The following is a 16,325-nucleotide window of genomic DNA, read 5'->3' as shown; positions in this document are numbered from 1 at the left end:
ATACGTCGAATGTTCGTTTTCTGGCATTAAATCTGTGGGACACACACCGCCTAAGGCGGACACGCAGCTACAAACTCGTCACGAAATTAAATTTTAGGGCGACAAACGTTGTGTACGCCACTTTAACAGAAACTTCAAAATTAAATTTAATAAGGATTTACAACGGTAATGGCATTAAAACTACAAAAGTTGTATCATATTCGTATTACGAAGCACAGTAGAAATTTAATTTTATTTCGTTGGGTTATCATTTCGTACATAAGGACTGCTACGTAATGTAGGTGAGGCCAGTACACGCAATATGGAGAACTCTAAACTGGAGACAAGGTGAAATTGCAATTATGCAAAGCCATGATAAAGTTTTCAGTTTAGTAATTAGGTGAGCGAAGTAATTTCTGCGGGTAGTTTGTTAATTAACATTTGTTAAATAAATAATAACATTCATCCAGTTATTGCAGATTAATTAGAAAGAATACCCTTTCCTCAGGCATATAGTATGTGTACGATGATACATAATACGTGAAAGGCGCCCAAAATGATCTTTCCATCAAACCACTTCGAAAATTAGTGTTTTCCAGTTAGTTAAGTGCGTTGAAAGCAAACGCGCAAACCCATGGAAAAAATCCATTTTCCAGGCTCTTAATCAAGTGCAAAGTCTAATAGTTGAAAGTGCGTTTAAATCGTTGTTTCTGGCAGAGCCATACCAATGGTCACACTCAAAAAGCAGTTAAGCTCTTAAAATTGACAATACCAAAATCCGCATTACATTCACGAAGCGCTGCATACAAGGTGTGACACGTTTTTGATCAAACGGCTCTGGGGTGGAATTTATAACGATCCATTCCCTAACGAAACGTAAGTACGCCTCCTGATTCGGCGATAAAAACAATAAAAAATAATATTGTGGATGATTTCAACGAAAACAATTCAATAACTAAATTCCAGAAGAAGTACGAACCCTTCATATCCATAAAATAGAGAATTTACTTTTTACATCCTGCATTATCCTTTACTATCGTAAACCCGACAATTTTATTAGTAATACCATTTTGGTGCCCTAGGGAAACAGAAAAATGCAATAATAGGAAGTTATGTGGTAAACCTGACAAGCTAAATTGCAGTTAGGGTGTCTTTTTTGATATTTAGGATAAGATGGGTCTCGTCGAAGATATTGAGCATTCAGTGTCGCACTTTGGACATTAAAAAAAACAACAATTTTTATGTCGCCATTAGTGGAGAGACACGCAGAGCCCGGAATCGCATAATTTTTAAACCAAGGACAAAGCATTTTCAACTCCATTCAAATTTTCCAAACGAGCTCGCGTTTCAATGGGTTCTCAACGAAGCGTTTCCAGACCTACGTCCATAGGCACTTTTTTCACGTAATAAATCGCCCCCTGAAATATAAGCTCGTCATTCCCGGATAACGTTTACTTACTTTTATAAGAGCCATAGAAGAGCTTTGTTTTTACCAATATCGACAAAGGACAGTTGAGTCGCCTTCCCATTGAAAATGGTCTAATTCTCCACTGTCCGGGAATGATTTTTTTTTTTTATTACTTAAGGAAATCAGGCTCCGTGAGTAAACGCTTTCGTAAAAATGTATTCAAAAAGAAAACTGCGAGTTTTGACTTAACTAAAAATATTAGGGACATAAACAGCACCTTTCAAACGTAAAGCGTTCAGAAAGCTTCTTGAGGACTAGTCAGAAATTCGTTTACCGTCGTACAAATTCCTCCGCAGCCTAATAAAATGTATTTGAATCCGCCAGAGAAGCTGTAAAGAGCAATATAGAAAGGTAATGAAATTTAAGTTTGCAACCCAAAGCAGACGATAAAAGTGCCGGTATTTTTCGGTTCGTGGAATATAAGGGACTTCTTATAAAGGAACAAGAAATTTTATTTTATTTTATTAAGTTCTGACTTTGGGATATTTGGAGGATTTTTGCTATTTTCAAAGCGGATGTATATGAAAGGCGCGATTTAGGGAATGTGGTTTTTCTCATATTCATAGAAATAGACTCAACCGAATTTGAAAACCATAGACTCGCATGACTTGTACGAGCAGAAGAGAAAATGAGAGATATTTATTTTCTAAATTTTAGAGGAAGTCTGTGAGTTTAAAGTAAGAAAAAAGTTTGTGAGTTCAGGTTAGTTCGATAAAAACTTTGATCGATGTGGAAAAAATTCAGTCTCGTCGACAAATTCGGAGTTTCCAAAGTCCCTTGCAGTTTAATTTTATGTCTCATAGCCGAAATAGGTACCATAAAATAAGTCGTACCGACACTTGCATTTTTCATAAACTCGCCCCATATATCTGAGCCGATAGATGAAGATTTCTTTCCAGTTTCGTGAAAGAATTGTCACAATAAAACCGAATATACGTTCTTGGACAGAAATGTTTTTGGTAGGGAAAAATTCACGTAATCCGGACGTCCCCTTTCTGAACACGATATTCTTATTTCCTAACATTCCATCATGTTGAAGGTTTCACATCCAATGATGACCCAGTTTGTCCCTCCACTGTTTACCGACTGTGTCATAATCCCTTTCAGACGCATCTGTATTGTCAAAAAAACCGTTTCCTGCTCTCTGTTGTACTGAAACGCTTATATTATTGCTCAGATCGGCAACTTTTCACTCCTGCAAAAAACAATATTCACAGCACACATATGCCGACTGTAGAAACCAAAGGGAGGTAACGAGGTTAATTGAAACCCCAAGTTCATAACACCTTTCGGATATTTTATTGGTTTATTGGCGACTTCAATGCTATCGCATCGGAGAACGGAATTGGAAAATCCCGAAAATTTAACAGTCTGTTTAGGATCCAAAAGCTCCGAGGGAAGCTTAGATATATATGGAAAAAGTTGGAGAGAGCTGAACCCGACAACGGCAAACCTTTGTTATGAAATGACAAAGATTGTCTGCATACGTGAATTTCGTTAAAATATGCACGTGGATTAGTGGACCTTCCATACGGGGTGTTGCAAAAACTTTAGTACGCACGAGTGGGGCGTATAAGGATACATAAGAGGGACCAAGGGGGTAAAAAGTAGAGGGATTGAGTCAAGACTACCCACGGCCTTCCAATTTTTTATGTACAGGCTTGAGGCCGTTTATCCGATATTTATTCTATTGAAAGAGTTACTCTAGCCGTCGCATGAGTCAGACACAGCTTCTCTCAGCAGCAACTTGTCAAAAACGTTAATTTACAAAAAAAGTTAAATTAATCTTATATATGTTCAGCTGTTACTAGCATCTACAGCATTACATCTATCAAACTCGACTTCCCCTTAGTGAATGATCATTTTAAGTGGTAATTTATTATACAAATTTCTAGGATATAACCTTAGAAGCATATAGATAATCTATCTTAGTCACGGCGTCGAACCAGTTGAGGTTTAATTAAGTCACTAAATCAAGGAAATAAATTATTGCTAGATTTCAGGGTACTTTTACACATGTCTGAGAGGTAAGACGGTTCAGTGTGTCTTCTTTCCGGATTGTGTCCCGACGAAATAAATATCTAATGAATAAACGGTAACGAAAATCAAGTCCAGGAAATAATCACCTTATATCTGTTACCGGTTGCCAAGAAAAATTATTTAAGGTGGGAATCGGTATTTTAGGTTTTGTCGTGTAGTTCTTCAACAAAGCTGAAAGCTCTTTCAAAGTTGAGGGAGAAACATTATAAGGGTAGATGACTTTTTGCGTAGAACATGATCGAGGTACAAAGAGACTCCTATCGTCATTATTTGTTTCCGAATTCTGTCCGAAATACAAGATCCTTTTAATCTGAGAACAAAAGGCACATACAAAAGTTTTAGATAATTCGGGGACGCAGTTTCGCATGTGGCAATGACGGTCGCGATTTTAATTTTATTGTGTCGCCTCCGACCCCTCGAGTGCGATAATCTGCTAAGGGATTTTTTAAGGGCTCTGACTTATAATATACGTAACTTATAACAACATTACAAACTCGTGATGTACAAAATGGTATTGCTAAAAAGCGCTTTTTGCCAGATATCACTCACGGTTGCATTTGTTCCCGTCCTGAAATTCCCGTTCGCACGCAAAATTTTCAGCACAATTTCCATAGCTTTCAGCGATTAATTTGAAAATAGTTATTATGGCTTAGATTTTATGACGCATGCAGTATTAGCAGAAAGTACTCGTGTTCGGGGGCGCAGACAAACAAACACTGTGTGTCTGACTCAGCGACTTTTTCTAGGTTTAATAAATTGCTATTTTTCGCTTTTTGTCCGCTCTACAAGAATACAATTTTATGAAACAATGCCGGGACCCACATCTCGCAATTGTCAATGTTATAAGTTGCCACAATCGCCAAGTAAAATGTGAAAAGAGTAAACGTGCTTTTACTGCCGTCCACGCCCAAATTCTTTGGGTAAAGTCATGCAACGAAAAAAAAATTAAAACAGCTCACTCGAGCCTTCTTAACTTAATTCGTTTTTTACTCATTCTAAAGGCGTTAAAAGTGAATGTAGAATTTTAATTAGACATTTTTGTGAAATACTTTTGTTCTTGTTACGAAACGAGGTACGAAATTAGTCCTATAAGAAAGTTTTTAAAGATGCTCTGCAGGAGTAATGGCTTAATATCTGGCAGTTGGGGAAGAAGAGGATTAATAAAGATGATCTTGCTGGCGATACTAACCACTGAATTTGAAAAAGATGCATTACGAGGGCGAAATTATCGATGGACTGGAATGGAAAATCTTTGAAGAATCGCTACTTTCACTATTCCGCACTTATCCCGACGCGGCCCCTTCAGGGCCGTCGCTTGCTTAAGCCGTGGCTGATCGAACTGTTGTGGTTAAGTCATCATTCCAGATCGACAAAAAAGGCGTTTTTTGCAGGACTAACGGATTCAATTTACTAAATTAACACTGACGCCATGAAATTTGCCTAAACAGGCTGGCGTCGAATTGTTCCCTCTGGTTTTTGATTAATTAAAAAAAATATTTAATGAACGCAAGAAGCCTGTTTAATATATCCGAATTTATCCCAGGATCGTGAATTACTCACCATAATTTCGCTGTCGAGCTTCGCTTGAAATTCGATTACAAATAATAGCTCGGAACAAATGCGAGCACCACCAAATATTAATTAACCATGCCAAGCTCTATCAACAAAATTTGAAAAACAGATTTAATGCTAAGCATCATCGATAAAACAACTGGATGCCGCATTGGAAGATTATCCTAATTTTCGAGTGCTGAAAACACGTACAGGCTGCCATAGGACGCTTACATAAGACCAAAAATACTGATCTTCGGTAAGTTCGGTGGAAAATCAATAAGTATGTGACGTAATGGATTTATCGACAAAAACCCACTAGTGCACATAGCGGGTTGCAATTGCTGTAGAAGGCAGGCGATATAACCTTGGCGTAAAATGGCCATGCGAAATCAATTAAATCAAGTGTGGCTTACCCTTGAATTAAACCTGGAACTTGGTATTTAAACCGCTACAAGCTCCAACCGAAATTTTCATGGCATAAAATAGAACTCCAGGCATTTAACATAATGGCCGTGAATTCTACTATTCTTCTAAATAACTGAACATATACTATAGCCATAAATATATCGATCGCAATGGAAATGGATATGCTAGTGAAACTACGTGGCTAGAAAAGGAATTTCGTAAATTGAGCTAGCATTTTATTTTTCGCAAATAATAAAGCCTATGAGACTATGAGGAAACGTGCCAAAAATTCATATGTTGCATAAAGAACGTTAAGATAAATTGCGCGACAGGGTTTATGACCAGACAACGATATGGACCTCCAATTAACCCATCCGCACCGACACGACGACTTTCTTGTGGAGAAAAGTATTTGGATGTCAATCTCAGAAAGCTTTATGGTAATCTATCTGTCTAGAAAAATTAAAAAAAGTTTTCGATGTCAACCCTTAAAATAAATTATAATATGCAGGGCACGTTTTTGGACATCGATGTCAGTGGGATAAAAATATAAGGTGAATGAGATATAGCGGGGGCAGTTTTATAAATGTTACTTGCTACAAACTTATGCCCGTTTCACTTGAAACCTATAGAAAAAAATTTAAACACAAGATTTTCAATGATGATAAATCATGAAATTGAAATTGGTCGCTCTTACGGACCTTATTTGGTACCTTCTAGCTAGCATAGATTCAAGCCGAAATAGATTTCCAAGGACGAGACTCTAACCGGTATTTAACCTAACCGATTGCGAATGTCGATTGTCAGTATTGTTACGACGAGTACAGATTGTTGCGGTGAGCGCAAACTCCAGTGTGATGAGACGAGACCGGTCGGCCAATAAGCGACATGGGCGTGCCGATGATTAAGGGCTAAACAAAACCATTTCAGATATTTTGGGGATTCTATATCAATTCTCTAAAATCCAGGAACTGGAATTGAAGTCTGTACGTATAGACTGAGCTTTCTTTCGTCGTATTCAGTTGTGACCCGACGAACTTGTTAACCAAACATAACAGAAAGTGATTTTCAAGTGAGCGTTGCTTGACTTTTCATCGTAAAATTAACTAAAAATTCACACGTACTTTCCTCAACTCTCGACTATAATTTCCGTTCTGTCCGGGCTCCGAGACGCCTCGGGGGCTCATTCGAAAGAGAAATGTTTTTCCACGATGTCCATGTAAAGCCAATACGATACGTACAGTTTATTTTGTGTCAATAAAAGGTAACTATTTTTGTCAATCAGAGAAAAGACTTATTTTTGGACGTAAAGAAATGGTATTGGAAATGTGGTGTTTCATACACACAAGTTTCTCGCGAATCGCGTAACAGCAGAGTGAATAAAATAACTAAATTGGCATGTAAGTTCGCTTCTGTTATTTTCCCAATTTCTATACGCCAATGAGGCACCCTTCGTGGAAGTCTCCCTTTTTTAGATATTTCGAGTCGAAATGGGAACGGTCGTTTGCAGTCAACCTTGCCTCTGATAATTAGAGCAGGGGTTTGCTTTGTTGCCCTATATCAGCAGGTGCCTACTTTCACTTGGTAATAAGGAATTTACGTTTCGCAATTATAATTCTAACCAAGTCGTCCTTGTAATTTTGATTCCAAATATCCGAAAAAGGGAAGATCGTGGAGACTTTTACAGGGTATACCTTTTTTCCATAAGGCATGTGGTGGAATACAAATTTGATCAGCACGAATTGCTGTACAAGAAAATAACGCTCTCTCGAGGGACTCGACATAGCGGTAAACTAGCTCTATATGCTGGAATAATCAGACAGACTTTAAGTTAGCACCTCTAAAGACGTTTGACAGTGCTTGCAGAAAAATATACAGGGTTCGCCATTGCTCCGGCCTTGGCCCTTCGCGTTTTTGTATAAACAGCAATATAAAATGTTTACTACTGTACTTATTTGCATCGGAAAGCTGCATGATCTAATTTTTGTTTATACAGGTCGTTCAGTTTTCGCTGGTCAGCCCAAGGTTATACTTTTTTAAATGGTGTTTTTACGCCTTTTGGTGAAGCCTCAATTTATAAGAAAAACACATTTAAAAAAATTATATTTGATTGCTGCGTTTTCTTTAAAATTGCAGCAACAGAAAGGAACGATCGCATATAAAAAGATTTTTTGATATAATTTTTATTTATCATTTTTAAATTTTTTCCGTCTCTTTCGCTTTCGTTACGTTATTTTAAGCAATAATCACTTGGCTGAATCTATCTGTATAACCCGGTGGGGATGAAATGAGGCCCGTTTAATGGGGAAACGGTCTGAATAACGGCGAAGATTTGAAAGGATAATTTACCAACACAATGGCAAAATTGAATATTTTTGCGACCGCATTACGGTCACCCTTTCTGTTTACCGGGAATCGAATTAATAAGTGGTGCGTACATAATTTCATTGGAATTCCCCGACTACTTTCGATCAATTTCAAAGCTCTTTTTGGCTGTGTATTCTGTACATATTAAGAAAACTAATTAAATTATTTCCGAATTCCTAAGTGGTCATTCACGTCGGAACAATGGATTATTGCGGTGCATGAGCTGCGTTGAAAGTCAGTAGTGAATGGGAGATTATATGTGGCATATAAAATGCCGTTCAGTAAGACATTATTATATAGCGTACCCACACGCACGAGATGTTGCAGCTAGGCCACGACGTATTATTCTGCACTAGTGCGCGAATGTATTGTGACGATCGGACGGAAAAGTGCTACTTCCGCCGCTCGGATTTGCGTGCGAAAATGTACGCTTTTCGACATGCGAGTACAAGAAAAATGTTTTCGGAAGAAAAATTTTGTTCACGAAACCCGGCAGTGGCGTTTCTAGAAGAGACTAATTTTATCGGCAACTACCGACACCCCCCTGTGCAACACCTCAACGATTTTTTTTATCCGTACCGGTTCGTGGAGCCGTGCAAGTCCCCCATTGAAAAAAAATCATTAAAAGTGCCATCTCCGAGGGCTAACAAATATTTACCCCCCCCCCCCCTTCTCCTCCTTCCCAGGAAGAAAAAACAGCATTCATTAATATCTCATTTAAGTCCTGATTAATTTATAAATTGCTAATTATACGCGCGTTCAATTTATCTACCTACTTAATTTCGTTGAAGTGTAAATATTTCACGCAAACGGCAAACCAGTTTAATTTAAAATTGGAAATCTGAAGCTTCAGATAAATAAAATTTAAATGAGGCCCTTAAATATAAGAGACAGTGCCACTTGAAAAGAAAAGTTTTGTGAATAATTTCAGATTCAAGCCCTGCATGCAAATTTTTTTTTTAAATCGGGACGGATCCACCAACTTCGAAATTAAATTCTATAAAACTTCACCGCGAAAATACATGGAAAATCAACGCAAATTGCGTAACCGTTCCATGTTCCATAGCTTCATGCCGTGTATTCACACCGGCGATGAGGTTTCGAGGCTCCGGCAATAGGTGCACTGCTGCATACCATTAGACAGGGTGGTGGAAAAAAAGTGTCACGTCGTAACTGAAGTCCGTTATTTGTAAATATACCACCCGGTTGTAATGAAAAATGTGTAACAATTTTTTACAAAAGTACTCTTTTATCCCAACAATCCCCTTCAATTACTTTGTTGAACTGCGAAATTTATCTCACAGTAAACCCTAAACCCAAGACAATTTTAAATACAGGCGATATCCAATCTGCTCTATAGCGAATGCCTCGCATTCTTGTTATCGAATTCACGTTCAAATTGGATTTAAACAACTGCAAATTGGAAAGAAAATTCACTTACCGCAGTAATATTGGAATAAAATGAAGCTAGTTTAACTTTCGGATGCTAAAATCAACAGTGTCGAGCATGGGGGGAAATTTTTATTCCTCTAGGTCAGAGAACTCGAGGAATATTTAGGGTAATCTTGGAAAGCAAGAAGCAAAAATTAATAATTTTTACGATATACCTTTTAAGGTAGTAACTTTTTTCTACGCTACAAAGGATAACTAACTCACTTACATACATATGTATGTTTGTTAATGGAGCTGAATCTCTGGCCTCGAAGTAGCGTCGATATTTCAGTAATGGAAACTTTCAGAAATTCATAATTCGTAAAATATATTATTTAACGCAACTGTTCCCTTGACATTGGATGATCTACATTTTCCTCCTTTTCGTTCTGAATTTTTGTTTCAATCGAATATTTGATATGGATATGTCAGATGATTGAGATCCGCAAGCTCGAGGTATGTTCCACGTTTCTATGACGGCGAGATTGAAAAATTCATAATTCGTAAAATGCGCCATTAAAACAATCATTCTTTTGCCGATAGGTTACTCAAAATTTTGCCTGATAGAGGTTACATTGTTGTTTTACATAGGTGAGTAATAAGTCTGTGCCAATCGACGGAGTCAGACCTCCTCCCTAGGAATAGTTTCAATTTTTTTATGAGCGAAAGATTCAAAGATCTGCAACTCGTAAAATACTTCATTTAAGGCAATCGTTTTTTAGCTTACGTAACCAATGGGTTCTTCCGTTCGAACCTAAATTTTCGTTTCAGTCAGCTAAAAATTAAGGTTGAGAGGAGCGATAGAGCTAAGGGTATTATCTAGGTTTTGGTCTAGGTCTAGACCGAACAAAAATTCGTTAAGTGCGTAATCATAAATAAGTAGCTTTATTTTTGTTAAAAAATTCTTATAAACAATAATAAAAGTATCAAAAATAATAATGAATAACCACATAGATTGGTATATAAAACCAGTTACTGCCCATCTCCTCTAAACTGGCTCTGTCTTTTCTTCGGCGCCTTCCTCAAACTGCCCAAGATATTTCGCAATTCCGAGACAGCTTTTGGGGCCTCCTTGTCATTTTCCTTACTATCCACCATGCCCTCCCTTTTCAGCTTTTTCAAGGTAAACTTCCGTTCTTTTATGGCATTGATAATATCCTCGTTTACCCCTGGGGCTGCTTTTTTCTGAGAGATGAATTTTTGCACCCTGATTTTAGCGGGGTCCTCCCCTGTGGCTCGACTTCGTCTGCGTCGGAAAGGCACTACCGGTGATTCTCCTGCGGCCATTAATGGTGGAGGCGGTGGAGGAAGTGGGGGTGCTTTGAATTTTTGCTCAGCCGCTTCTGCGCGGGCGAGAGCCTCTTGCAGTTCTCTTTGTACGAGTTTTAGCCGTTCTTCTAACGCTCCAGCGCGAGAATCGTTTTCTTCACCTTCTAGTCTTTCCTGTGAGGACAGAGGTAATTTTTTGGGGGTTGATTAAATTAGGAGAGCTTGCCTGCAGACGTTTGAGCCCCTTCTCATACTTCGCTCGTTCGTCTTCAATGATTCTCTTCAAATTCTCGATTTCCTGTAATAACGTCAAAGCGTCAGTGCTGTTGTCCTGTTTCAAGCCCTGCAGCAGCAAATTGTTTTGGTGTGCGAGAATATTTTTCTCCCTCTTTTGCTGTTTCGCCAGTTTTCTATTCAAATATTTTGCAAGAGATTGTAGAATCAGCTAAAGTGAAGCTCTCTTACCGTAACTGCAAAATCTCGTTCCTCTGCCCGGCCTTGACCACCGTTAGCTTCTCCAGCTCTTTCTTCATCTTATCACACACTTTCAACAAGTGATAGTGTCGCGAGCACAGATCATCAAGATTTTTCATTAAGTCGAATGTCTTTTTTCCTGCTACCTCTAGCAGCTCAGACAACATGCAACTCGGTTTCAAAATTTGACACTCGCTTTGGTTCACTGAATTCAGCTCAGTTTGCACCTCAGCCCCTTCATTGCTGAGATCTTTGACGTTTCTGTTCAGGTTTTCAACGTCGGCGTCTTTAGGGGAGTCCCCAGTGACCTCGTGCCGGGGGTTCCTCTTTGATTGGTTGCTCGCTTTGTGCCATTGTGTGGCGTCTTTCATCGCCCTGAAAATGGTGCGCAATTAGTGTTTTCATAGTTGATGAGTTAAAATATTACTTCGTTCGGTTCTTACGCAAATCCGCTATAAAACTGGCTGTCATGCCCATGTAAATCAGGAACGGAACGACGTAATGATATTGGGATAGGATTCTTGAGTTGAACAGTGAGAATCTGAACTCCATCCGCAACTACTCGTGTCATAAATCAGGGATTTGACATGGATTTGAAAAGTAGAATATGACTCATGACATCAGGATGAATGGTACTACAACAATTAAGAAACCGACATTTTTTGAGGGAATTTCGCCCTTCGCGGAAAAGGGAAGAGAGCGGTAGTGCATGGTATACAGTATATACTAGCAGATAATTGCTAGAAGGGTACAAATGGCAAAAGATGGTTTAAGACAACTCTACTGCGTTTCAAGCTCATTTTAGATCTATAGAACTATTGGTTATTTCAGTTTGATTTCCTTTATTTTCACTGTAAGACTTCAACAACTAAAATAAATTACTAATTTTTTAATACTGCCAAGCAACGTAAAACTCATGAAATATGGAGATGCAGCCTATAGCCTACTGTTGACTTTTGCATAAACCATCTGGTGGTAAATATTCTTGGACGAGCGATTTAAATTCGTCTAATGGACAAAATTCGTCACAAGCAGGAAGTCGCAGAAGCCTCGGTGTGGCAGAAGAGGTGTCATAGTTTTGGTAGTATATCTAAAAATATAAGTTATCGAAAAAAAATATGTTGCAGCCGCTGTTTTTATTAGTTTTCTGTCTAAAATGTCGTGTCCCGAGACGTCTACCAAGGCCGTTAATCGCTATTACAGCCATAGTTTTAAAGTACCCCTTTCTAGAAGGAACAGCCTTTCAGAGTCCTTTATGTTCGTGACAATCATCTAATACGTTTACGAAAAATGTGCTGTTCTTACTATTTTGGTGAGCACTTTAGATATATCCCAATGCAGAGGTCAACTATTTCTTTTTCTTTATTACAGAAATAAGTCACAATAGAGACCCCAATATTAACGTCTACAATTTTTCACGAAATCGTCTTAAACTGGTAAATGCGACAGTATTTTTGAGTCACAATACGTACAAAACATCATTATTTTCTCGTGTCTGTCGTCATTTTTCCACATCTCTATTTTACTGGGTGTACTCCAGAATCAGTAAATGGAAAAGTCAGCAACATTATTTTATAAAAATCTTTCTTGGGACTCTAATTAACAGCACATCTTCGCTGAGAAGGGGATTTGTCAATGGTATTATTCGATAAACAATTCTGGAAATATAGTCCAAGATTTTTTAAGCTGGATATTGGAAATTGCACTATAATGGCCTTCATTGTTACTGAACCAAAATATTGATACACACTACCCTTGGCGCCGTCTGAGCGGACTTTAAATTAAAAAATAGAGCATGAACAATTCCAGTAGTTCTGTTCTTTACCTTAAAGCCGTAGGTTCCGTTGATATAGTGTACTTCAAAGAGAACATAAGATCCATAGGTAGGAATATGTGGATATTGAAACAAGTCCAACGTGACAAAGAGCTGCCCTAGGTTATTTTCGTGCCCTGAGTAAAGGTATATCTTAGTATTATTATTTAAATTGTTTATTCTCCTTTCTGAATCGTCGATGATTTTCTGAATTAAATAACCTGAAATTGAAATAATTAGAAAGTCAAAAATAAAGCAGATTAAAGAAGATGTTAAGCAAAAAAATACAAAATATTTAAAAGGGCGAATCGAGGCCTTTTTTGACTATTCTCTAATTTAACCTAGACTTACCGACAGCCATCTGCTTCATTTCTGTCGTTTTAGTGTAAATACCGTACTGTTTGAATGAAATTTCATTAATGATATCTGGCCAAACTCTCTTTGTCCATTCGGGTAGCTTCAAGCCATATTCCTCCTCTGTTGATAAACCGAAGTATAAATCATACACGTTTTGAATTATAGTAACGTTTAACCCCGTGTTTTCTGCTATGTAGGTGAAGTTCTCACGGTACTCTTCATATTCGGTGAGAACTTCTGGAGATGTCTGGATCTCCTTGTATAACTTCAAGTAGTGGGGGCAGGAAATACCATATAGGACATCATCATGTCTTTCTACATATTATTAAAATAATATATAACGTTACTCATAAAAATTATTTCTATCATATTAAGATTAACGGCTCTGGATAGGGCCTCTGGATAAACGCGAAACCACTCCGGCGTGATTTGAAATATTTAAAGTTAATTAGAGTCATGGACTGGTTCTGCGATGAACCAGCGCGACTTTACTTAGTTTTATAAATTGGTGGCTTTATGGTATGAGGCAGAAAGTACAGTTTATTTACCTGGAACGTAATTATAAGGGACAGGTTGCCAATTTAAGCCCGGCTGCCATATCTCGGAATTTCGAGGAGGAAATAAGCTTGCCAGTACCAACATCAAAGACATTTTCGTTCGATTTCTGTCGGTACTTCTTGCATCGACTAAGTCGGGCACATAATACTGTCCGAGAAATGCATCATATCTCTCACGAAGGGCTGTTCCTATTGAATATTCTTTCTGTTTCCCCGCCTAAAAGGATTTAACAAATTAACTTGACAACTTTTGTAATTTAATCTTAGTTTACCTTTGTTAATTGGCCATGTGTGAGTGGATAATATGAATAATTTAGGTGGGGATCAAGAGGATATAACTCCGATAATTCGGGGGTCCGGTTCCCATGTCTAAATATCTAAAATAATACGCAATTGTAATACCTGTCACAAGATAGACGGGGTGATTCAGCATTCAATTGAAATTGTTTATATTTTTAAACGTGAAAAAGTGTACTATTTTATTTTAGGAACATGTTGTAATTCGATTTCGACTTTATTAAGTTTGGTACAATTGTGGTGGCTCACTTCACCCCTTCTGTGACCCCGGTGGTTTGGCGCTGGGGATATTCGACTCCGTGACGACATTTTGATAATTAACGATTTAATTAATAATTACGAATGCGGAAAATTGTTTATAATAAATCCTAATTAGACATAACTTAGTCAACAAGGTGATACTCGTTAGCATTTCGTAGAAAAATAAATTTGCACAAAAAGCGGTGGACATTTGAAAATCCCCTTGTTGGAAACAAAAACAAAATGTGTTGCATACTTTGGAGACACTCAAAAACTTACAACATGAGATAGCACAAGAGTTGAGTCTGCAGGATCACTTATATTCGGCTTAGGTCGTCGTCTAAAATTTTTAGATTTGGATTTAAAGACGTACCCATGGGAAAGGGCGACAATAAGGACGATAGAAATCAGAACCCTGTAGCCTACCATTCCCAACCAAATGTCACTTTAGGACTAAAATGTATAAAAAATTTGCTACTTTATATAGTATTCAGATAATTATATTTGAGGTCTACATTATCTACTTTTACTAACTGCAAGTACATATACAGGGTGTCACCGATTTTATATATGAAGAGTATTTTAAATGGGTTGCCCTTATAAACGGAGGTTTTGTTGCTTTGGCGCTTCCGAAGTTCGAAACAATATTTTCTGGAAACTTTCTCGGTCAGTGCTTCAAAAACGATTAAAACGTGTCTGTGGAAAACCACCAGTGTTTCCAAAATCACTTCTGAAATTCTTACCACGAGACGTCGAACACCCTGTATATTACAATGATGATAAAAGTGATTTTCGTGTGAAAGTGGGTTATATTCTGATTATAAATTTTCGATAAATTGCTCCATTTTATTTATTGTTTTTCATTTTATCGGCCAAGTTAATAGAATTAAATGTCCCTTCGTATCTTTTAGGTTCCATATATGGTAAACGCAAGTTTTAATGGTATTCTTCATTTGTTAGGTCACAACAGAGAAGTTTTACTCGTAAAGGTTTAATAACTGCTTAAAGAAAACTTTTTATTATTTTTATTATTATTTAATTATGTTTTATTCGACACTCGAAAGAACGATGATGGACAGCGTCCTGTTTGTACTACTTGGCGACATTTTCCCTTTCCAGTAATAAAAAGGCTTATATTTATATAGGTTCATATATACACTCTCTATTTAGCATATAAAAAAATGCCTTTCGATGCGCTCTTTAAGGGCTCAACTTCTTAAAATATAACAATGAAAATTTCCTAAGTGGAAATACAGGCAGTACGGTGCAGGGGGGAAATGGGGAAGCAATTAATTATAAACCTATTTATTTCTATTATATAACGAACATTAAACTACCAAAACCAGATTAGTATCTCGTTGATTATTTTGGGGAGTCTCAATGACAATAAAATACAATAAATAGTTCAATAAAAATATCAAAAAGGGTTACACATCTCAGGAGCGACTTTAGTAAAAATTATAAAATGTGTTAAAATTATCAAATTTTCGGCAATATTTCTGTTATCGTGCACTCATGAATAATTCCCGCGTGGAAAATTCCGTAATTTCTACTGAAGCCGTTCCTGAAACATTTAACCATTCCAGGACGTGATGTTTTCATAGAGTTAATCGTAAGTGATTTTTATAGAAATATTTGATACGATTATTGATTTGGGGCTGCGAAGTTTTTACATGATCGCAGAATGTACGCTATAAAATTGCTTATTAGTAATTTTTATTTTGTTCACGTAAAAAGTTCTTCGAAATTATTCCCGTATTCATTTAACGCCATTTAAAAATCAAATTATGAAGTATCACTTACACTGCTAACGCATTAAAAAAAGCACCTCATAATCAGTCCTTTTGTGCCATTTTCACATTTTCATTTAATCGTTAATATTCTACATGATAATTCGCAATGAATTGGCAAGTGCGCAGTATAATTTAATCTTAATGGTAAACGCTCGTTTTTAATAGAAAAATATTCTATAAAAAAAATTATCAACTTTTGCCTATCTGCTGGAAAACTGTCGACAATTAGTTACCATTAACACCAATAAAAGAAAAATATAGTAATTAGGTCGATACTCATT

General features: G+C 37.2%; 2 protein-coding genes across 8 annotated transcripts in view; one reads left to right on the top strand and one right to left on the bottom strand.

The window, feature by feature from the left end:
• Positions 1-16,325, top strand: part of LOC136348698 (nephrin-like) — a 157,200-nt gene that overhangs the window by 113,056 nt on the left and 27,819 nt on the right. The window lies entirely within an intron of this gene.
• Positions 10,107-14,718, bottom strand: LOC136348699 (venom acid phosphatase Acph-1-like). 5 transcript variants are annotated; one of them, XM_066299777.1, is made up of 6 exons: positions 14,531-14,718; positions 13,987-14,091; positions 13,706-13,931; positions 13,152-13,472; positions 12,813-13,021; positions 11,153-11,362 (listed from the first exon to the last, which is right to left on the bottom strand). In XM_066299777.1, the coding sequence occupies exons 1-6, from the start codon at positions 14,678-14,680 to the stop codon at positions 11,276-11,278; spliced, it is 1,098 nt and encodes a 365-aa protein (XP_066155874.1). In that variant the 5' UTR covers positions 14,681-14,718; the 3' UTR covers positions 11,153-11,275. The 5 variants fall into 5 exon arrangements, with proteins under 5 accessions (XP_066155875.1, XP_066155872.1, XP_066155874.1 ...); XM_066299779.1 differs by lacking the exon at positions 11,153-11,362 and adding an exon at positions 11,384-11,622 and having other exon boundaries at positions 14,531-14,717; XM_066299776.1 differs by lacking the exon at positions 11,153-11,362 and adding an exon at positions 11,810-12,077 and having other exon boundaries at positions 14,531-14,717.

Source organism: Euwallacea fornicatus, chromosome 34 (assembly GCF_040115645.1).
Source record: "Euwallacea fornicatus isolate EFF26 chromosome 34, ASM4011564v1, whole genome shotgun sequence".
NCBI lineage: Eukaryota > Metazoa > Arthropoda > Insecta > Coleoptera > Curculionidae > Euwallacea > Euwallacea fornicatus.
This window is presented reverse-complemented; position numbering and strand designations above follow the sequence as displayed.

Bases quoted from the DNA above. Each gene is read 5' to 3' on its own strand.
- LOC136348699 (XM_066299775.1), bottom strand. From the start codon at position 11,539: ATGGAGTTCAGATTCTCACTGTTCAACTCAAGAATCCTATCCCAATAT. The intron at 11,363-11,414 runs GTAATATTTTAA...CACCATTTTCAG, and splicing joins TTGCGTAAGAACCGAACGAA to GGCGATGAAAGACGCCACAC. The intron at 10,924-10,978 runs GTAAGAGAGCTT...ATATTTGAATAG, and splicing joins AACGAGATTTTGCAGTTACG to AAAACTGGCGAAACAGCAAA.